This window comes from Sardina pilchardus, chromosome 12 (assembly GCF_963854185.1).
Source record: "Sardina pilchardus chromosome 12, fSarPil1.1, whole genome shotgun sequence".
NCBI classification, from domain to species: Eukaryota; Metazoa; Chordata; class Actinopteri; order Clupeiformes; family Clupeidae; genus Sardina; species Sardina pilchardus.
Genome location: NC_085005.1, coordinates 5685395 through 5710146, shown reverse-complemented (window position 1 = coordinate 5710146; position 24752 = coordinate 5685395). Strand labels below are relative to the sequence as shown.

Sequence of the window (24752 nt, the reverse complement as noted above, 5' to 3'; positions counted from 1 at the left end):
CTAGGCCTACCTGTAACTCCTCAAATTATGCCCACTTTATTTCGGCTAATTAGGCTCTGCATACGTGCGTTTTATTGTGAGACATGCGTTTCATTTGGAACGGAGCGGCATGCCATCAAAAGCAGAACATTTTTGGTTTGTTTTGGGGTCTAATTTACTCTTACACTGTTTGATTATATTGCTTTATGTTTGGACTGATGGCCAATGCAATAAGGGGGTATTTGATGGTTCACTAATTATGTTTCATGATGTTGAAACACTGTCGGGATTTCCACCGCTGTTTACGCACAAGGCAGTCAATTCATTCAACGTGCGCTGTGTTGGTTAAGTTATTGCGCAGCCAAGAAATACAAATCCCGGCCATAACTTGAGATACAGTACGGTATGGCTACCTCTGTCACCAACACTTAGTGTCAGCGGAGTTCCTGCCTCGGTGTATTGCCTAATCTTGTCAAAAAAAAAAAAAAAAAACAATAAGCCTAAACGGGCAAGCGTAGTGAAATTAAACTGTGAGAGTTTTGACCGGTAGTTTAGCCTACACAAACAATCTTGAATCGACATGAAAGAAAACAACATGCCCCAGCCAATAAGCACAACATGAATGGCTTAAATAAAAACATGATGTTGGGATAAACAAAAACATGATGTTGGGATAAACACCGAGTAGCTGGCAGGTGTACGGCCGTACGCATTGCGCATTGCTCAACAACGAGAGAAAATGTCCCATGTGCGTGTGTGTGTATTCATACAAAATTGGCCTACCATAACTTCTCAATACAGCACAGTATCCCATTAACTGCATGACATAGGCTACAATTTTCTGCAAAGTTAGTGAACACGTTAGGCTATCAAAGTCAGAAGTAGCCGGTCTATATTCACATAATGTGTTTGAGCAGCAGAGACAAAAGGTTACGCACGCACGCAGCCTCGCAAGACTAGGCCTATTTGTTGTTGCTTTTTACGCGGCGATAGGCCTATTTGCTGTTTTATCGCCATATACTGTTAAGCTAATTTACTAACTTAAGACTCATCATGGATGTAAACAACGAAAACAGAAAGGATGGAGGCAGCAAAGCTAGAGGCGTTATTTCAGATGGGCAAGAACAAGGTAGGGAATGGGTGTGCTTGTCAGAACGTTCATTACCTGTTTAAAGCTATGTTAGTATAGTAGTTTAGTACTCTAAGGCTACTTTTTAACGGACCATGCACGAACCTAACCGTGGAAAGGACAAATATTGTCAGCGCTTTGAAAGTCTTGTTGCGCGCGCGCACGCACGCACGCACGCACGCGGGGGGAGGGGGGGGGGCCCACAATAGGTCATCGCCCCGTCTAGAGTGAACCATTAGCTCCGCCCCTGCGCGATACATAGTATGAACCGCGATATAGCAAGGGATCACTGTATTCAAAATTAGGGAATGACGTTCAAAGGAGAAAGCGTCTTGTAATGTGACATGTTTGACGACCCGCGATTTATTGTCGTTACGATCAAAAGTCTAGCATGTCAGAATTTTTAGGGCATCCTCTACAACTCCCGTGTTGACACTGACACTGTGATGACACACGACGAGAAGGCTGCGATAGACGATCTTGTAATGTGGCCACTCTTGCGGCCAAGAAGTGGCAAGATGTTGTGGTTCTCTGATCGCCCAGTCTGACATGGTCAATCGTAAAAGTTAATCGTGAAAGACAAAAAAAGTCTGCACAGGCCAGAAGCACGCCAGGAGGAACCAAACAGTAGTGTGACATCCTCTTGGCTGCTGCTGCAACCATTTACAAATAAGATCTTTCCAGTTATGTATATAAAGTACTAAAATGTGTCTCTGTGTGTTTTTTGTTTTTGAGAGAGAGAGAGAATGAGTGAGAGAGAGAAAGACAGAAATAAACAGTGTGTGTGTGTGTGTGTGTGTGTGTGTGTGAAAGTTATTCAATGTCTCTCTGAACACGGGTGTGCGTGTTTGTTTGGGGGGTGTGGCGTTTGTTTGAATAAAGGACCTCAGGCAGGTTGAACACATGAAGTGCAATAACAGGCAACAGGCACCAGGCACCCAAACCACTCACAAGGGGTCACCTTCTCAGAGACAACAAGCTAGCGTAACCAGAAGGGGCGACAACAGAGGAGCAACTTCAGAGTCAGACAGGGTAAGACCCAGTTCATTCATCTTAATTAAAGCAGCACTTCTTACTTTTATTTTGTATTCTTCTTACTTTTATTTTCTTACTCTTTGTGTGACATACACCAGACTCTGATTGTTGTTGTAATTATTATTGTTAGTTATTATTGTTGTTGCGGCTATTGTTGTCATTGTAGTAGAGCATACTTCGTACTTCCTATTTGTACAGAGAGGTACAGTACTGTACCTCTGTGACCACCACCACCTGTCTGCTACCTGTGGGTGGTCAACATTCAAAATGAAGGCGTTTCAAAATGGCACTAAAAACAAGTTTATATATCATGAGTTTTTGGTAAATGAACAAAATATAATTGTTGCCAAAGAAAAGGTCACGCACACTAATATTTCGTTAGACCGTTTTTATCTTTGATTACGGCACACATTCGCTGTGGCATCGTATGGATGATGGGAGATTCGGACCACTGTGCAGTCTTCTCCGGCACATCCCAATGCAGATTCTCAGTGGGGTTAAGGTCAGGACTCTGTGGTGGCCAATCCATGTGTGAAAATTATGCCTCATGCTCCCTAAACAATTGAGTGAAGAGGCATTTATTTCCCTGGTTTGGCTGAAAAAACACCCCATAATCACAGCCTAATGGAGCAGTATCATACTTCAATTCTGACAAGTATGGCAATGTAAGACTAGTGTATTTATGTCCATTTAAATGAATGATAAACTGTAATATGATTGCAATAGGATTGCATAGCACTAGGATAATCTATGAATATTTACAACTTTTGACAATATTTTGAAGTAAAAAAAAAACAAAAAAAACATTATTTACGCGTTTATTTGTACTTTTGCCCTTTTGTCCTCATTTCGGGTAAAACAAAAAGGGCAAAAATGAGGACGCATGAGAGAGGTCCGGACAAAGGGCTCGAAAACCGGACTGTCTTCCCGAAATCTGGACGTATGGTCAACCTAGGAGTGCTTGCTGTGGAGCCAAGGCATGGCCAATGCGTGCCTACAGTATACTGTAATATGAGCCACACCGGAGACCTCTAGGTTGACCCTTGTGTTGACCCCAGATATGGATGAGGCATGGTTTTCCAAGGCAGGACAAGTCTGTAAGGAGGATATGGAAGGCTTTTTATTTTCCAAGTCAGACTACACTATGACAAGATTACCACAATATCATCACTTCATATTCAAACACAGTTGAATTTGGTCACAGGTTTTTAAGTAGATGTCAGGGCATAACCGAAAGCTTAATTTAATTAATCTCTAAAAGATTTGTAATTACATAAAAACATGTTTTTATAAGAACAATAGGATTTTACAGCATTTTCCATGATTGTGCATTGTTGCTAGGCTGGGTAAACCCTGCCTGATTTGCCAGCGATTTGCATTTCGCCCTGCAGCTCAGGCTGGAAACCTGCACAGCATGTATCTCTCCTGCTTCCTGTCCACGTTTGCTGGAACCAATCACAAACTAGCTTATCTACCAGGCGCATCTGGATTGTTGGTCTGATTGGTTGAAGGACTATCCAAGCGTCATTTGAACTATGCCCACTGATCACGCCTCTTGTGCAGTAGAAATAAAGTGCAGACTCCCCAGACTAATGTTCAATCTTACAAGATTGAGCTTGATATGGTGATAGCCAGGTTACATTGTTGCCATATTCTGTATATACTGTATAAACAATTTACCACTACAAATTTTTTTGGCAGAGACTATTTGCACCCGGGTGTAAATAATGAACATTACTATTTACACCCGGGTGCAAATAATCAACATTACTATTTACACCCGGGTGTAAATAGTGTAATAATCAACAATACTATTTACACCCGGGTGTAAATAGTGTAATAATCAACAATACTATTTACACCCGATGTCTAACATCCATGTTCTCTGTCAATAGGCCTGTGTATTTACCAGCTCTACAGTAGGCTAGGCCTAATAGTTTTGAACAGTTTTTAGCTGTTTTGCCATGTCTGGGTTACTTGGAAGTGATTATACAAATATTAGGGTAATGAGTGGTCATGTGGTAGCTTCATCAAAGACAAGCTACTTTAAAGAGTTGTTTTCTGAGTTGTCTTCCAGGCAGCGCTGCCACTGTTGACTTAAAAACACTTAATCCTACTCCTAACCTTAACCCTAACCTTAACCTAACCTTAACCCTAACCTTAACCTAACCTTAACCCTAACCTTAACCTTAACCCACGTCTAAGCGCCTTCCAGGCAGCGTTGGGGGCTCAAAGTCAAAACACAACCTTTCTAACAACTACTGAAGCCTACTTCTACTTAACTCTACTCATAACTGAAATAAAACCAGTAAATCTTTGACAGGTTCAAAAAGCACAAACTCTTATTTGCCGCGAGGTAACGTCATCTAAGAAAAAAGAAGTCATGGTGCGTCCTTTGGCAGGCAAAAAAAAAAGAAAAATAATCTGTGGTTCGAACCCAGCACCTCGAGCATTGTAAATTAGTCACTTTGCCGCTGTACTGCGCCCCGTTGAAGAAGAAGGCGAGAATACTAATTATTGACTCACTTGTTGGGGTTGCTAGGTAACGGTAAACAAAACAAAAAGATCGTGTTTCTTGATTGTGCTTGCAAACGGACGGCTTTACCCGTTCACTGAATAAAGTTTGTGGAAATTTAGCACCACTTTCCCATCTCAAATATAGTTTTAATAATCCTAACTTGTTAGATTTAGGTAGGCCATCTCCTGCCAAGATGGTCCCGCTATGTTGGATAGCACGCATTTCCGGTTTGGGTGCAAATAAGAAAATGCCTCCATTCCACTATTTACACCCGGGTGCAAATAATCACTCCGAATTTTTTTCCTCCCAAAATGTCCTTTATTTACACCATTCAGAATGTTTTATGTTCATGCTGTTATTTAGTGTTGTCCTATGTCATTTAGTGCATTATGGTGGTTTGTTATATTCTGGGTTATTTATGTTTTGTTTGTTAAGTTGATGTGGAAAGAAGTGGCTGCTATACCACTAGACTGCTGTACACTTAAGATGGCAGGCATGACTCTGCTTCTCGTTTCTACACTGCTGCTCTCAGGTCAGTCTACCCTCTAGAATTATTGCCACCATGGATAGAGTTGACTAAAGACAGGTATAAAAGATATATTTTGCTGATTTATAAAATCCAACTTTGAAGGCGAGTAAATACTGTATATCCTGAGGAAAAAGGAAAATCTCGAGATATACAGTATTTAAAAAAAAAATAAAAAAAACGTATTTGCCACAATATTTGATAATATTAATCATATTTGCTCCTCTTTTGTCACAGGTCTTTGCGGTCTCTCCTCCTCAGTTCCTCAGTCACGTCAGTTCCATGTGGTGAAGGAATATAAGATGTGGGCAGAAGCTCAGCAGTACTGCAGAGAGAAGTTCACTGACCTCGCCACCATAGATGGCATGTCAGAGAATGAGGTGGTGAAGAGCTTGATGCATGATGCTGGTGTCGATCTAGCTTGGATTGGGCTGAAGAGGGGAAGCCGTAATAAATGGCAATGGTCTCTGGCTGACGGGGATTTCTATAGCCAGAATGAAGAGTTCAGGAACTGGGCTTCAGGCCAACCAGTTGGACAATGTGTGGATCAGAGATTGGGAGGAATTTGGTACGCTAACGAATGCAGTAAGATCATGCCCTTCATCTGCTATGATGGTGAGAAAAATATTCATTCACTCTTTGCAGGTCAATAAACCAGTTGGTGACGATTTCAGGTGCACTCACTCACATTAGATCAGTTCAGACTCTCTTGTCCAATGGCCTGTTAATTGCTTCAATTTGTGCCAATAGTGGGTTCATGCTGTTTTGCACAAGCCTAAAATGTTTAGCCGACTGTGTAATTTGTCAGCTACTGTATGATGAAATTCGGTAATATGTTCCACGCATGAAGCTTACGACTATGACTCTACACGCCCCCTGTTGCACGTCATGTTTTAATTTGCTGGTCCTGCCTCGTGCCCCCCCCCCCCCCCCCACAAAAAAATGCGGACTCATGGAACAGGCTGGCAAATTTTCACCTCGTTTTTAGACACATAATGCGGCTCTAACAGCGAATTTTGTGTGTTTCGGTGCAAAGGGTTATAGAATCAGGCAGCCAAACTGTGTGTTTGTTACACTCACACTAGTTCAGACTATAAAGCTGCACTGATTGTAATGGCCCAATGTATTACCATACCAACAGCGGCAAACTCCACACATGTGCTGCTTACTGAGAGAAAGAACTGGGCAGATGCTCAGAGATACTGCAGAGAGAACCATACAGACCTGACCAGTGTGAGGAATCAGGCAGAGAATGACCAGATAAAGAAAGTCAGAGGATCTGTTTTGAGTGCATGGGTTGGCCTGTTCAGTGATGCCTGGGAGTGGTCAGGTGGCAGCAATTCCTCATTTCGCCACTGGACAACTGGAGAACCCAATTATGGCAAAGCGGATGCGTGGTGCACTGCAATTACGTCCAGTGGTCAGTGGAATGATGAAGCCTGTGTGTTTTCCAGGAATTTCATCTGCTATGATGGTGAGTCTTTTTTTCAATTTGATTATTTTCCTCGTTTACTGGTGTTATCATCTCCTTTGCTTGTAGCTTCAACTATTTAATGTAGAAAGTTTGTTCAAAGATTGTAATGTATGTATAACCTGAAAAGGACACTTGAGCAATGTGTTTTTTAAATTCAATTTTGTTAACTAGCCTATGTAACCTTGCCTTAATGAGAGAATAATATCCCGCCAAGGGTAGACAACTGAATGACTAAACAGAGGCTGAGTTTACCAAAATACAAACAAATAGATTTTATTTACCAATACTGTTGTTTCAAGGTTCCAGACTTTTTTTTCTCTCTTATAGGTTACACAGTAACAGGCATCCCACATAAACATTTAACATTTAAAAGAAAACTAGATGTACCGCAAGGCGAAACAAAATATGACCGCCGCTCAGTCCTGCACATCTCTCTGCAAAAAAAATCGCGCTTGCCAATTTGTTTCCATCTTATACTCCATCCCCTACTGCAACTTTCATGTATGTAGGCCTAAATGAGTGTGTGCATGTGTGCGCTTGCTTTTGTGTATGTGTGCTTCTCTGTCGGTGAGTTTTCGCTTGTGAGTGTGTGTGGTGGGGGTAATAGACCTCTGAAGTTCGCCTACAAAAAAGCCACCATCTTTGGCTCAAATAAGGAGATCCGGTAGATTTTTTCTATGGGAAAATAACATGGTGATTTTCAATTATCGCACCTGTTAAACTCTCGCGGGGATGATGACATTGGAAATGCAGACATTTTTCACTACACAGTTTTGTCCACTGCCGTCTAGTGGATACCGTCGGAGAATGTCTAATAAGGGGAGAAGGACCACTAGCGAAATACTTCCGCATGGTACTGCAACTAGAGGGCGATCGCGAGCAAGTGATGAATGAATGGGTAGCAATGGAGCTGAACCCCCCAGTACCACATTTCTCGTTATATAATTTTTTCTCCTAAAATTGCATTAATGCATGCGATGCAGGATAACTTGACTTGACAATCAGCTGACCAATACAATTTTCAATATGTGTTGTTATTCCTAAAAACCCTTTCAAAGTTTTCATGTCACGTGACACAAGCGAACCACTTTACGGCCATAGACCTAAAAGAAGGTTCAGCTTCACGACGGTCGTAATCGGTCGCGATTGTCGCGAGCATCCATGAGCTAAATGCTAGCATGTTACAGGGAAAACGGCCCATCCTATGAAAAGCAGAAAGGACATGAGTGACTTTTTATTTCATTTCCAGTGGAAAACCTATACTCAGGTAGCTACTACGACAATGTACATTAAGAAATGAAGTTGTCAACTGTGAAAAAAACGAGTTCTAGCCGCTTAGCCCCATAGACCACAATTCATTTATCACTTGCTCGGCAACGCCCCTAGCGGAATTTCAACAGATTGCATGAACAATCCGGTACAATGGAGTTAATAGGAAGTGGACCGGCTCTGCCTAAAGGGGCTCTGATACCGTGATCTTCGGTAGGTGAAGACGGCACACTTTGATCTTTGCTACCCCAGAGCTAACTTACAATGCAACTTGCCATAGGCAGTTAGCTTCAATTAACTCCCGGATCTCCTTATATGGGCAAAGATGGCAGCTTTGGATCCTTTTTGTAGGCGAACTTCAGAGGTCTATGGGATGTGTGTGTCTGCCTCTGCTTGCCTAGCCCGGCTCCGCCTTCCTACTTCCGCTCAGTTGTCATTTACCTTCAGTACCTCGTCTGGGTCTGTGGTATATTCGTGGGGTTTTCTCAAGACAAAAATGTGCAGGTCCAATTAGCGAACAGAGGGACTAGCTTAGAACATAGACCTCTGAAGTTCGCCTACAAAAAAGCTACCATCTTTGCCCAAATAAGGAGATCCGGTATCTTGAGATTTTTTCTATGGGAAAATAACATGGGGATTTTTGCTACACAGTTTTGTCCACTGCCGTCTAGTGGATACTGTGATCTCCGGTAGGTGAAGACGGCACACTTTGATCTTTGCTACCCCAGAGCTAACTTACAATGCAACTTGCCATAGGCAGTTAGCTTCAATTAACTCCCGGATCTCCTTATATGGGCAAAGATGGCAGCTCCTTTTTGTAGGCGAACTTCAGAGGTCTATGACCAGGGGGTCAGGATTTGGAGGGTTAGCTTCAGCCAGTTAGCATGTCATTTGGCCGCCGACATCTTTGAAAAAATGGCGTTCCATGGTTGTACCATATCCGGCACCAGCGCATGCACAAGACAGCTCATTCACGAGCTGTCTCAGCTCATGCACGAGTTTCGATTTCGGCACGAGCGTCCTCGCGCGTCCATGCTGATAACGCATTCTAGAAGACATAAATAAAATTACTGACTACTAGGATTAAAAGTTACCGATACTTGATGCCTGTGGATTATCATTATACCAGGCTTTGTGAATAAAAGAAAAAAGCAAATGTCGTTCTAATAGGTTACTATTATTTGCATTAGACTATGTATGAGTTGGCAAGGTATGATAAGACATTCTAGGAAATGCGAAGAAATTCTCTAACTCGCTGTCGTGTAGGCTAGGCTATGGAAACTATTTTAAAACGCTCAGCTGCAGACCTGTAGCCTAGTTCATAACAACGCAGCGTTGGGGGTCACAGCCTACAGTAGATAACGGCAAAAGTTTCCGACAGTGACAGCAGACTTAAAATGCATGCTGCTCGAAACATAACACATGGATGCGCGCTTCTACCGGTAAGCCTATAATATGCGTTGTCTTCATTTCGTCTGTCTACAAATGTAGGTTTAAACTGCAAATTCACACTGGGTGCAGCACAAATAGCATATCTGGTATCCACACGTTTCTTACATCCCATGTCTACTTATTAAGAGTCATTTTCGTCGGGTAGACAGCCTATTGCGCACATAACGGCTACAGTCAGTTCAAAGCATTTACTGTGGGGATCATATTTATGTGTATGCTAAGTAAATTCTTGCTCAATATTGACTCGTCATGTTTATTATATCATGATATATGAATATCACATTATAGGATTTCGAGACAAGGGGCAAACTTCTCCACCACCATCCCAACTCAAATAATTAAATACATTTGCGCCTGTAACGATAGGAGCGCGTTCACGAACACCTTCTCTCACTCTCCAATCTTCATCAACGATGTACCTATGTTGTCTCGTTGTAACGTGGAACCTAATTGGCTCATTCTAGCTGGTGACGGAAATGGACACCCATGGAACGCCATTTTCTCAAAGATGGCTGCGGCCAATTTCACACTTTTTTGGCTGAAGTAGCTAGCCTAGCATCGGCCATTGAAATGAATGGGGGCGGGACTTAGTCCCTCTCTCCAGTTCTTATAATACCTCCATGTCTATGACCCATTACTTTAGGGAACAAGTGGAAGTGCAAATTTCCCCTAAATCCACCCTAACATTATAGTGGGCTCCGATGCAGGCTTAAAACGAAGTGGAAGATGAAAGCAAAAGCAAAACTTAACTCCGCTATAAGTATATTTTTCGCAAATGAGCATGCTAAAATTTCGAAATATGTTGGAATATGTTAGTTTGAACACACTTGTTTCTGTTTGTCAAGTTTTGAACACTAATGTTAGAAAATATATTACAAAGCTGAAGATGTTCATGATATCTTCCGAGTGTTCGAGAGTCTGCCCATCAAATAAACATCTGATCTGGGTAGTTTTGATAATATACAGGATGTTCGTTCCGGTGTTCACATGAACAGGAATATTCCGAGCTTATCCAGAGATTAATCAGACATACTGTAGATAAACCAACACAGCCCGGGCAACAGGCAATACAACTAATGTGACCGGCATTTTCGTGACTGAAAACAGTAGGTTCACCGGTAAAGGCATCGACGCTGCGCGTGATGTAGGGGAGCACGTTCGCTACGTTCACAACACGAATTTGCATATTAACCCCCACTTCCCTCGTCCAGGGGGACAGTCAAAACCATAGACAGTAAAAGATATGGATAGAGCTATCACGTAGACGGCAGCAGAGACCGAGGAAGCAAATTTCAACGGTTTTTTTAGGTCTTCTTATTCCGTCATAGGTCTCCTGCGCAGGCTCAGATGTCGTACATGTGACGTAGGCACGTAGTCTGACCGAGTCTGACCTATGGCGACGCTTTACTCTCGCTGGACGCATGCGCCTTTAACACTTTAGCATTGACTTTCGAAAAACGTTAATTACTCAGCCGATAAGACAGTTACGAGATTATTATGTCAATTTCACAATGTAGTATGTACCCCGACAATAGAAAATGTTCATATAAAGGCTTAAAACGCTTCAGCTCTAACGTAATTTGATGTCAAAGTGGCGCTTACGCCCCATAGGATTCAATGGAATGGCCAGCTAGCCACGGTCTTCTCGTTAGCATGGCGGCCGCCATACTGTCTACACTCTCAGAACGTTCGCTGCCCCCTTGGTCAAAACCAGGGGGTCAGGATTTGGAGGTTAGCTTCAGCCAGTTAGCATGGCATTTGGCCGCCGACATCTTTGCGTTACATGGTTGCAACGTCCGGCACCAGTTTTTGCATGCTGATTGGTAGATGACAACTCGTGCACGAGTTTGGTGTTGAGTGCGACTGTGCGAGCATCCTCGCGCGTCCATGTTAATTATGCATTCTAAAAGATGATATACTGTATATAAAATGAAACTACTGATACTTATACAACAATTGGGTTCTAAAAAGCTGTTTCTTTGTTTCTGATTGGCCGAGACGTTCCATGAGTTGAAATATCCCACGATAATCCACTCGGACTTTTCACAGCTAATAATAAATCACTCCGCGATACAATGTCAAGTTGTGAAGTGTAAAACGAACTGTAACGTTGCATCCAAGCTGAAATACAGACGCTCAGAACGTAGAATATGACGGAGGTGGATATTAGCTAGTTGGATGGCATGTAGGCTAAGTAAAATAGTGATGTTTCAAAGCTAAAAACATGTCCTAACCAGACGCAATGCGAGCTAACGTTTATTGCTTGACAACGGGAGAGATAGAACTAACGACTGGCTTTTGGCCATAGCAACGTGCTTTTAGAACTAACGACTGGCCTTTGGCCATAGCAACCATCCATTTAGAACTAGTAACGGCAGTTTGTCCTGCAAGTAATAGAAATTTGTGGCGGAGACAAGTAGTTCTACAAACAAGACAGTTTTAGCGATCTAAACGTTTACATTATAATGGGAAATTAGCGCAAAAAACAAGTGGTAGAATTGTTGTATAAAAGCAATATAGCACTCGTGGTCGTGGGTTGTTGCTGGATATTCCCACGGGTGTTGTTGCCTGCGCCACTCGGCCTCCGGCCTCGAGGCTACGGCCGAACAACACCCGTGGGAATATCCAGCAACAACCCACTCCCACTCGTGCTATATTGCTTAATTGACTTAATGCCTGTGGATTCGACTGTTGTACCAGGCTTTGTGGTAAATAAAAGAAAAAAGCAAATGTTGTCATAATAGGTTATTATTGGCATTAGCCTATGTATGGGTTGGCAAGGTATGAAGACGATACATTCTTTAATCACAAAGAAAATTGGTGTCTTTAGCGGTTTGATTTTTACTCATTTTTTTAATTAAGGCAATTGCCTGATGATTTTATATTTAAGCAATATAGCACGAATGGGAGTGGGTTGTTGCTGGATATAGGGAGGGAAAGTGAAAACCAGCGCCCCAAGTGGTTGCGTTCCTATCGAAGAGCAGCTCCAATGTTAAGTCCCATAGACCGACTTTTCAAAAAAATACTACGCAGCTATACCAGCGATCTTATCCACCAAAAATATTTTTCAGTCGGCATACTGTAATAATCTACTAACTGTGAAAATATCAGACTCTATTTCGCCTTATTTAAAAAAAACGTAATTGCTCGTTTCATTTCATAAATGGACTACAACTTCAAGTGACGTGACACCCTTCGACGACGTTACTCACCTAGCATGGTTTGTTTATTAGCCTGTTAGCTAGTTGGTTAGTTAGTAGACAATCACACTTACTGCCAGCTCTTGTGTGAGTAGGAGCACAACACAAGTTATCCCAACATAAAGGTAATTACCACGCGGTTTACATCGCTCTCTGTTATTACAAAAATATGATAAGCAAGTTAAGCAAATTGACGTTTTGATCAGTTGGAGATGGAGCGCCCAAACTGGTGACGTCAAATGCTACTGTAGCTAGCTACTGTAGTTCGTTATCACCATGTTACAAACAAACTCAAAACAATTAAACTGATCCTAAAAAATAAAGTATGACCACTAGAAGCAATAGAGCTGACCATGGATAGCATATTGAAGGCATTTAACTAACTTCCGATCGTGGGCCGAGATATATTTTTTCTAAAAGAAAATCCCATCCTCTCCCGCTAGCCTCTAGGAACGCAACCACCAGGTGGCGATGAGATTACTTTCCCTCCCTATTCCCACGGGTATTGTTCGGCCGTAGCCTCGAGGCCGGAGGCCGAGTGGCGCAGGCAACAACACCCGTGGGAATATCCAGCAACAACCCACGACCACGAGTGCTATATTGCTTTTATACAACAATTCTACCACTTGGTTTTTTGTTTTTTTTTTTGCGCTAATTTCCCATTATAATGTAAACGTTTAAATCGCTAAAACTGTCTTGTTTGTAGAACTACTTCTCTCCGCCACAAATTTCTATTAAGGCCAATTCACACCAAAGATTCCCGACGCGACGCGACCGTCGCAGAAAGGAGTCGCAGCGGTGTGAATTAAAAGTTGCACGTCGTCGCAAGCAGTTGCAAGCCGTCGCAAAGGATTCAACATGTCTAATCGCAGTCGCAAGGTTTTAGAACACTTTTACATCGCAATCATTGTGACACCTGACCGTCTGTATTCTTATTATTACAGCTAGGCTATCCCAGAGCCATAAATCCTAAAAGTTGGTTTCCTTATTCACTTGCTCTGTGTTCCTGATTAGGCTACGTAATTTGCAACAAACTGACAACATCAGGGCTGGCAAGTTTCATGAAATGACAAGACGGTCGGCGACGAAATTGTTTTTTGACGGATGGATTAGTTATTGCAGTCAGTCAATCAGAGTTGCTTGAACTAAGGAAAGACAAGGACCACAGTTTATGATCCTGAAAATAATAACAGCTTACTGAAAAGGGGGAAAATAAGCGTAAAGTAGCCTAGGCTAGCCTAGACTATGGCGTGTTGTGTGAGAATTGGGTCAAATTGCGTGACTGTCACCGCTCAAAGCATCTAGGCAGCCAGCCCTGGGACAACATTATGGCTACACCGCACAACCTCCTATGGATTATCCATTGCTGCTACATCATCCAGGCTCCACGGATTTCAGGTAGGCAGATGATTAATCATTGACAATGTAGCCAATGTAGGTGGCTTGCATAGAATTGTAACATCGCATGCAGGATCCGCGTGAGTGTTTTAGTGAAACTTCTAACATTTGAAATATAACGTTATTACCGTTGAAGTTTAGCACTGACAACACTATTGCTATTAATGATGGCGGACTTTTGGACAGAGGAGAGAGAGGACAAAATGATCACTCTATTTGAAGAGCATCCCTGTCTTTACAACGTAACTCAAAAGGCTTATTCTAACAGAGTCTCGAAAACTACCGCTATAAGGCATATAGCAAACGCCATTGGTGCAGACCGTGAGTAACGTTAGCCTATCCTAGCCTATCTACTAACTAGCCCCCTCAACTGAATTCGAGTTATGTTACTTGTAATGTTATTGTTGCAGTTGATTAGATTGGGTTGTTGTTATAGCAGATTATTAGCTGATACTTTTATCCAAACTGTTTTTCTGACGACGAACGTCAATGTTAACAACTGCAGTTCAAAAGGAGAGCCTACTGATAACAATGGGCTCCTCCTCCTCCAATTTAAAGAAGCACATTTGAAAAACTGCCAGTCTTCTGACTACTTGTCTTTTTCCAGCTGGAAAAAGCTGGATAAACTTTAAAATCTAAAAAATTCAGACTGTCTCTGATTATTATTAACATTTACTTGTATTTTTACTTTCATTACCTGAGCACATTTAATTGAACATTACTTGTCATGCTTAAGTGCAAGACATTTCAGATAGCCTACTTTAAGACTTTAACTCAAGTAGGCCTAACATTTCAGTTGGTGACTTGAACTTTTACCAAAGTCATTTTTTGGTAGGGTACCCATACAGTACTTGTACTTGAGTTTGATTTTCCAGTAGCCTACTCTACACAACACTGGCTGGAGCTCATGGAATTTTTACAATCTAACGGTAGGCCTATATGTTTTGTTACAGCAAAGGAAGTCAACAAAAAGCTGCACTCTCTGCGAACGCAGTACCTAAGGTACTCGAAGCTAGCGCCATCTGGGAGTGCAGGGGGGAGGACAAACCGGCAGGGATGGATCCTGCAGAGACTGGCCTTCCTGGGACCTTTTATCAAGAAGAGGCAGTCCATCTCCAACATGGATGAAAAAGTAAGATTTATTAGGCTATAATTCCACTGACAAGGGTATAGCCCCTGGACCATTGACATAATCACATATGACATCCCTGTTCCTCTTTGCCACATCTGTTCCATTTGTGACCCTGGGCAAAGCAGCCTGGGCAAGACGGCCTTCTCTAGGTGTCCCATGGGCACTGGCTATGGGAGACAGATGGAAACAGTCGAAAAAGGCATTCAACCCCTTGAAAGTTAGCATTATTATGTGATATACAAAATTGTCTGTTGCATTTACCTAGATCTGTAGGGGGGTCATTGGCATTCTTTGCCCTCAAAAAGTTGTGTAAGACACAGCAGCACAACACCAATTTGTCTACTGTGGCCGGGGTCAAGTTGATTGTTGTTAGAAAGACTCTCCAACGATTTGCTAATATGCCAAAGGCATTTTCCACAACTCGCCTGGCCTTCGACAGCCGATAGTTAAAAACACGCTGTTCCCGAGATAGACCTCTGTTGGCGTACGGCTTGAGGATGTACTCCTTCAGAGGGAAAGCCTCATCTGCCACCATAGCAAAGGGAGCCACCTGATCTGTCCCTGGCAGTGGTTGCGGGTCTGGCAGACTGGCTGTCCTCCTCTCTAAGGCTTCCTGCAGGGAGCAGCCTCTAAAAACTCCCCCATCAGAAACCCTTCCATTACATCCTACATCTATGTACAGAAATCTGTACTGGCTGTCTACAAGGGCCATCAGCACAATGGAAAAATTGTGTTTGTAGTTGTAGAAAGTAGAGCCAGAGGAGGGTGGAGGTCTTATGCTTATGTGCTTCCCATCTAAAGCTCCTATGCAATTAGGAAATGCACAATTTGCTTGGAAGCCTTTGGCTACATTTATCCACTCCTCTTGTGTACTTGGACACTGAAACATAAAAATAAAAATATTTGTTTTGTTCGCACAAAATACACTTTGAATTGCTTTAGTATGAGATGAGACTTTCAAGATGGTGTTGTTTGTAGTGTTAGTGATATGTAGCTAGTAATGGGTCTGTTCATACGGAATTGTGCACAAGCCTGCTCAGCTGACTACTTGTGATTAGATCACCCAAGATGCATTCTTTAAACAAATGTAAACAGGCCCTAATTGTATCCACGTTTTAATCAGTTATCAATTATCACTATTTTCTTATGTGTTTATTTACTCCTACAGGATGATGAATGTGAAATCGATGTTGAGGAATTAACCGACGAAGAGGAAGAGATCACAGTGGTGGAATCGTGCTCGAATGCAAAGGTGAAGCGGGCGAAAAAGCCAGGCCCAGAGCAGAACCTTCTCTGCACAGTGGAGAAATACATCAACAAAGTTGCAGAGCAGCCGGAGGATGACGATGTTACAGCCTTCAGCAAAAATATCGAAAAAAAAATGAGGCGTCTCACAGATTTGAATATTAGATACGAATTAGAGAGGCAAATTGAGGAGCTTTGCTACCAGGCTCTGATGAGGGACCGCGCAAGACAGGCGTGTCCCCCTCCTCCAGACTATCAATACTACAACCTATAGGCTAATGTATATTATTTATTTGTTGTCAAAATTAAATGAGATTTGTTCAAATGATAAAGTGTCTCTGTTTTCTTTAAACATTTAAAGCAAGTAGGGGTTATAATGGAGTAGATAAGTTGATTCTCATGGTAAGTAGCAGGCTATATGAATGATAAGCATACCATTTCTTATGTCAATTGTTGTACTAGAGTGCCATCTACTGGGTGCAATTGGTAGTTAATCTGAAATACGGGAGTAGTTTCCTGTTCAACGTCACATGTGTGAAATGGAAGTACTACTGATTTCACGTTCGTTCAGTGTCTCCTGAAACATCGTTTTTTCTGTGATAATGCCTGTAAGTACGATTGTTTTCAATGCATATTATGTTACATTAACACGTAATAAGGCATTTATAGTGTTCTGCTGAAATGATTTTGTTACCTAATGGCTGCTAATGATGTTGTTACCTAATGGCTGCTAACTTTGTAGTTTCAGCTAAAGTGTTTGCGCTCAAGTGAGCAGGGCTGGTGTAGGCTAAGTAATTTACACGTTAAAAAAGGTTAATAGTGGTTATAAATGGTTTTTAGCTTTGTGGCTCGAGTTGGACGAAAATAGTTGTAGCCTAGTCTAAAGCTGATGATGGACTAGACCAGTGTTTTTCAACCTTTTTTGAGCCAAGGCACACTTTTTTCCTTGAAAAAATCCTGAGGCACACCACCAGCCGGAAATGTTAAATAAAATGAAATTTTATGGAAAATGAAATTAAATAAAAATCTGTAGCCCGCATTAATGATATCAAGTCATTCTTGTCAAAGTGTCTTGAATAGGAATCAAATGAACACAAAAGAAATGATTTCTATTTACTCTTTTTTAGACCACTTTGATGAAATTGGATAATTTCCCACGGCACACCTAACAATGTGTCACGGCACACTAGTGTGCCACGGCACAGTGGTTGAAAAACACTGGACTAGACAGTTAGAACATGGGCAGCTGTTTGAGCAATGTTTAGTAGCCTGCAACTCATCTTGTGTGTAGGCTTATGTTGACTGCCAGGATATAGCATAGCCTATGTGAATGTTTATGTTAATGCAAAACAAATTAGGCCTGTAGGCCTACTACAATCCATACCTTCATGTACTCTTCTTTTAAGACATTGTAAATTGCTGAGCAGGTTTCTGGTACTATTTCAGCAACTGTTGAATGGCCAACTCGAAAGAAGTATGCCAGATCTTGGTAACTCTGTCCTGTAAATGAAAAGTTTTGCTAGCCTACTTAAAAGTACTTGACATTGACAACCATTTTCACCAGTAGCCTAATTACTTTGAGCGTATTTGATATGCATTTAGTCAACAGCATTTTTTTCTGACAGCTTAACATTAGCCTAACCTGTGGCCAAGAAACGTAATGTAATCATTAATCGTTCCCTTGGCGAGATGCAATCGCGGTAGTTCGTGTTTTGTCTTCTAATTATGGGTGAAATTAAATCGGCAAGGTGGTAAAACTCTTCCGTTGTTAGACGAGTGAAATTTAAAAAGGCAGGCTTGTCTCCGCTTTCCAGCTCTCTGCACAGTGTAGCACAGGCCCCTAATGTCTCCCGACATCGTATCCACGCCCGGGACCATCTGCGTTTTTTTGCCTTTCGATTATTTTTTTGGTTGTTTGTTATTATTGTGGCCGCAATAACGGTCAACAAATTAGCTACAATGTTGGCATCCATCTTTTATGAGAACAAGGCTCGACAACCGTTGTAATGAACGATTCTAGAACAGTTCTAGAATCTTTGATTCTAGATTCTAGAACAGTTCTAGAATCTTTGGTTGTAATCTGTTGCAAGCAGTCGCAGTGGTCTGAACCACCCTGTTTTTGTTGCAGCAAGTTGCGTGTTTATAGAATGTTGCAGCTCGTCTCGTCTCGTCTCGTCGGGACGCTTTGGTCTGAACCCTACTTTAGGCTACTTGCGGGACAAACTGCCGTTACTAGTTCTAAATGGATGGTTGCTATGGCCAAAGGCCAGTCGTTAGTTCTAAAAGCACGTTGCTATGGCCAAAAGCCAGTCGTTAGTTCTATCTCTCCCGTTGTCAAGCAATAAACGTTAGCTCGCATTGCGTCTGGTTAGGACATGCTTTTAGCTTTGAAACATCACTATTTTGCTTAGCCTACATGCCATCCAACTAGCTAATATCCACCTCTGTCATATTCTACGTTCTGAGCGTCTGTATTTCAGATTGGATGCAACGTGACAGTTCGTTTTACACTTCACAACTTGACATTGTATCGCGGAGTGATTTATTATTAGCTGTGAAAAGTCCGAGTGGATTATCGTGGGATATTTCAACTCATGGAACGTCTCTCGGCCAATCAGAAACAAAGAAACAGCTTCTTAGAACCCAATTGTTGTATAATCCTCTTTTTAGGCAACATTAGCATGCATCAAATACATGTTCTCCCCACTGTATATTTAGAAGAAAAGCATACTTCTATGTGTTGTTTTGTGTTTGTATTGCTATTGAATCCAAGAATGATGTCTAAATGCTAAAAGATCTCTGTCAGTGGCCAAAACCACCATACCCACCACCACCACCACCATCACTACTACGACCAGCAGGTCTCCCAGCACCTACAGCACCAGAAGGGTGTCTACCAGTGAGAGTATGTCCCCAACCACAGATGCAGACGCTTCAAGCTCCAGCAGTGAGCCAGTCTCTTCTACTCTACATTCACTGAGCACTGACAGACAGAGCTTGGGGACAAACGGCACCACTTCTTCAGCCACTACAAACCACACTACACCTTCACATAATCACACAACAGGTGAGTTCAGCAGCGGCAATGGCAGACCAACCACTTCTATGCAGACTGATTGTTTGACTTGATTCTATTCTTAGGGATATCACAAAAACTAGATGCACCGCATAGCGGTACACAATATGACCTCCACAAAAATTAAGTATGCTTGTCAACTTTCCTGTATCTCCTGTTTGTGCAATTTGTATATGTCTCCTACTCTTGCAGCTCGTGTATATATAAATGAATGTGTGCATGTGAGTTTGCCTTTGTGTATAAGAGTGTGTGTTTGTGTGTGTGTGTGTGTGTGTATGTGTGTGTACGTGCATTGCATACGCATGTGTGGAATCTGTGTATGTGTGTGTGAGTGACTCATTCTTAACCAGCAACCCTTCGCTCAATAGCATCATCTGCAGCCGGATAGGTGTACTGTACAGTCACTAAATGTACACAAATTGATTTATTTTATAGTCCCCCTTTGATGAAATTCCACAACACTTGGCATACTCCCAGAGGATATCAGGTTAATCATACACATGAAATTTGGTGCAGCTCATAACATGTAATCTGAAGATAGGGGCGATTAACCCTCTGGAGTCTAAATCCCCCCCTGAAAAACTATTCCAAACACACATCTCAATCTCCGCTAGTTCTTGTCCTAGAAACATATAGGTGACACCATTAGACAACCTTAATCAACTAGTTTTCAAATACATAATGGAGAATGTGTCAATGGCACTCTGTAAAAACAATAAAAGAAAATCCCAGGATTTCAGTCCGCTCACCTGCAGCAGGCCAATTCAAAAAGCCCATTCAACTTACAGTAATTTGCATTTGAAAGAGACACTCACTAAGTGACACAGACTGACTTTTTTTCCAATTTGTAGTAAAACTACATAACATTTTACTTATATGGAGCCAACACCGTTGTTTTCAAGGTACAAACTTCTAAAGCTATTTTATATAGTGTGTGTGTGTTTTACCTTTGAAAATTGTTTTTAATAGTTGTGTTTGCACTGAATTATAATAAAAAGGAATTTAATTACATCCACTTTACTCTCATAATTATTCTGGAGGACCTCTAGAATATAACCATATGTGCCACTTTTGCATAGGTGTTTGTAGTTAGATGAAAAACTTAAAAAGGCCCCGGACCTCCAAGTGTTAAAGCAATATAATAATGCATTTTCATTTTTTACAATGGGGGTGCAAATCGCAAATGACTGGTTTTAAGCTAAAGGCTGGCTTACATTGCACGATTTTGGTCTGTTTTAACAGTCGCCGACTACTTTTCCAAAATCTTTTTCTAGTTTTGCCGTTACGACAATATCAAACATGTTTGATATTATCGTAAGTCTTTTCAGTCGTGGCTCATGCAAATAGTGACGTGAACATTAAAAACCAATAGTGACCTCGGTCGACGAACATGAAAACGGAAGGGGCAAAATAGGCGACAGCTGTAGCCTGTATGATTATTTGTTATTTCATTTCTTATAATTTATTAGTCGGCTATTCTACGTGACAGAACAACTCTATATCTGTTAGTGATGTCACACTATCAAACAATGCTGCAGAAACGCGAAAAAATTACTTTGATATGAGTAGCCTATCATGTGAGTTCCTGTTGATGATGACGTATAGCCTAGTGCACGATGGAAATAATTTGAAGGAATCTAGCAGCAGTCTTGTAAATAGTGACCACAGTCTTTGCAAAATCCTAATCTGAGACTGACCTGTGACTAGTCTGTGACTAAAAACTCAATGAATTGTCTTTAGATGTGAGAGGGTCTGAGACTCTAGTCTTTCAAAAATCTTTTCCAAATCTTTGCAAAGTCTGGCAATGTAAGGTAGGCTTAAGTTGCGGGCTCTTGAGACCAACATACCATAAACATTTCGTCATCCTCGGTGTAACGGTTCAGGTAGTTATTTAGGATTAAACTGCCATTTTTGGGTTTCGGGGGAGGCCAGCGCGGGGGTGGAGTGGCCCCCTGGGACCAACATTTTTTTTCCGTAGAAGTCTACTGAGGCTACATGCCCACCAAGTTTCATGTGCCCCGGTCTTATGGTGTCCTGGGAACCGTTGACCAAAAATTCAGGAAGTAGCTGACAGGGAATAAGAAATAGAAGGGAAAAAAAAGACTTTGACAATCACGATATGACCGCTACGCTAGCGGCGGTCATAATAACAAAAGGGCATTTCCCACCCTAGTGGCAGGAGAGGGGAACACCACACAAAGGGGAGGAGCAGCTCTCGATGGCCACTGCTAAGAAATGGTTACGGGTATTAGGCCAATATGCGGATGGGGGGCCCTAAATTGAAATCTTTCATGAGGACCAAGACTTCTGCCCGTGCATCTGGGTTGTACAGACAGTCAGTGATCAGGATCTATCTATCTATCTATCTATCTATCTATCTATCTCAAATACTGTACTGAAACATGTTGATGTGTGTGTTGCCATGTTCAGCTGCGGTGAAGAGGCAGATGGTGAGAGTGGAGGTTCAGACGGACTCTCAGGTGAACATGGAGGACCCTGCCATGCTGCAGGCCTTCCTACAGCAGGTGAGTCAGACCTGTACATTTACTGTAGCGCTGGGATGGTCACCACAGAAAAAATGAAAACAATCCTGTGATACTTTGGCCTGCACCTGTGTGCACATAGTGTGTTGTGTAATGTAATGTCGGGACATGTTGACAAATGACATTTTAAGAAGGGCTTGTGTGAATACTAAATTATGTGTATTGGCTGCATTGTGTGTAAACCGAAGCACAGTGTTCTATGCAAATAATTCAAAACGTACTGTATGCATCACAGCTGTTAATTAACCGCAGTGGGAAATTACAGCCCAAAGGATCAGAATCACATTGTGCTTAATCAAGATCAATAAAGAAAATAAATGCTGCATGTTTAGCCTGACCATTTATATTGACCTCATAGCTGAAGAAATTGAGCAAAATCAGTGTTTAAAACTAGAAATGTGCATCTCCGTGGAGGAGCTGCAAGAGTGGGCTTGCTCACCAGGGGGCAGTGATGTAAACGCCTGAACAGTTCCCCATTCATTTCAATGGGGAAACGCCTCTGGTGGAGCATGGCGGAACTACAAGGGTCTAAAAACGGAAATACCGGAAAAACGACAACCGGCAGCCATCCGACATTAACAAGCAACCTACATCGGATCGGGTCTGATTTTTTAGTGTTTGAACTGCGTCGATAGCTCAAACGCTCTAGGAGAAGAGGCGTTCTCAAAAAACGGGCAAAGAAGAACAATAGATGGGCTTGCCTTGCAGCAAGCCCACTAACTAGGCTAGTCTGTAAATTACTGTAACATTTGTGAGCTGCTCTGAGGAAACACATACGTGAGGAAATTAATTCCTGCCCTAGAACTGAAGTGATCCACAGGTCAGCACTCTAAAAGAACCGGACATGTGGTTTCCGTGTGAACAGTCCATGGTGCAAAGTGGTTCTGAATAACTCGGGTTCTGTTCCCTAGATTCAGCAGAGACTGAGGGAGAGGGGGATGCCAGCAGACGCCAAGCTGACCTGGATGAGACAACCAGATGGAAAGGTCTTCCAAGAGAAGAATGACGAGAAATAAGAGAGAGGAGATTTAAAACACATTCTGCTCTTCAGAGAGATGTAAATGCCAATTGCACACACAATTAAACAGTAAACTGAGTGATAAGAATGTCAAGCTTGTTCTTTTCTAAGACAAAAAATGCCTGTCTGACTCAGTGGTCAGAATCGTGTGTAATCATAAAATCTGTAACACGGTCTCTTGTTTCAGTTCTTTTCTGTCTGGTTACATTCCATTGCTGAAGAATTGTTATGCTACTGCAACTTCATAGTCGACCATACTGTATGGTCATTCCGTGTCAAATCACCCAATTTCAGCTACATTTGGAAAGTGACCCTCTCCAAAAAAAAATCTGAAAAAAATCACAGCTGTTTGTAGACTAAACCTATGCATGTTTTTTCATGCAATGATACTCTCTCACTTATCATACTGTATTACTGTATGGGGCCTAGCCTCCCAGACAACCGTCAAACCAGTTACATCATTATACAAACAGGCACTGAAAATAATGGACCAGAAACCAGTAACATCACATCACTGTTTAATTCTACAAAAATATAAGTTATTAAGTTGACAGTTTTATTAAGTTTTCTTTTCTGAAATTAATTTTCAAATGCGCAAATAATTTGGCGCCCTCTGTACTCTGTCCATTTGTCACGAAATCAAAGGCAAGGAGTGTGGCCACAAGGGGAGCAGTGGGTGGTAACTGCATGGTAGAGGGGCGCAAAACCTCATTTGGCCAGTCATGTTTTTCAGTAATAGGAACCCGCTTTTGGAACGACTTACCAATAGAATTAAAAACACAAACTGAACTGAAAACATTTAGCAGTAAGGTAAAACACTGGCTGAAAGTAAATCAGGGTTGCGACCACTAGGACGCACATGCACACGTACACACACTCTATTGTCTATGTTTTACTGTACTGTCTGTTGATGCCTGGCTGTTCGCATAGGTGAGAGTTTGCAGGCGGTTGGGTATCTGGGGACTGTGTCTTATGTAATGTGATGTCTGGGTTGTGGTGTGTGTGTGTGTGTGGCTGTCCATATAAGTGAGAGTATGTGGGCAGCTGGGTGTCTGGGGGTTGTGTTATGTGACTTACTGGTTGTGATGCTCCTATGTATGTTGTGGTTCTGTTGTGTATGGTCAACACTAAAATTACCCTTGAGCTTTTGTTGGTCTATATGTGTATAGAGAGGTGTTTGCACACGTATACTACACTTTTCAGATTATTTTGAGACTACAACATGGTTTTTAGAAAGGTCTGACCAGGGACTGGGGTTGCAAATTAGCCAACTGGCTAGAAACCTTTTATGTAACACAGACATTGTTATGGCATTGACTGTGACTGTGATAGCTATGTATGTAATGTGCGCTGCATTGTTCCTAACAAACTAATAAATAAAAAATAAAAATAAAAAAATGCATAAATAGTATAACTGGATCACGAATGGTTTAAAAACTACAGCCCTTTGAAGCTTCAAGTCATTTTAAGCATTGTGGTGAACAATCCTTTTTGTTCAACTTGCAACATTACTGGCTCTTTTGGTATTGCACACACAGTGAAATTATGTGAATGGAAGCACATGTTCCCATTGAATAAAAAAAAAATCCAGTTAGATCAGAGGCATCTTGTGTAATTTCCCCTCGGTAAAGCTCTGAAAATGGCTATACATTCATTATGTGAAAAGAGATCACTTTTGAAGGCTTCTCATTCAAAAAGTATGTGCCACAAATTTATCAGATTTTTTCCCCACTCTATATGGTCAAGGTCATGTCCATG

The 24752-nt window shown here is 41.8% G+C and overlaps 1 protein-coding gene across 1 annotated transcript; it reads left to right on the top strand.

The window, feature by feature from the left end:
- The first annotated feature begins 5147 nt into the window (after nt 1-5147).
- On the top strand, nt 5148-22992 carry LOC134098299 (macrophage mannose receptor 1-like). The gene is made up of 6 exons (XM_062551330.1): nt 5148-5193; nt 5449-5802; nt 6329-6661; nt 19164-19424; nt 21864-21958; nt 22888-22992. Exons 1-6 carry the CDS (start codon nt 5148-5150, stop codon nt 22990-22992), a joined length of 1194 nt encoding a protein of 397 aa, XP_062407314.1.
- The last annotated feature ends 1760 nt before the right edge of the window (nt 22993-24752 follow it).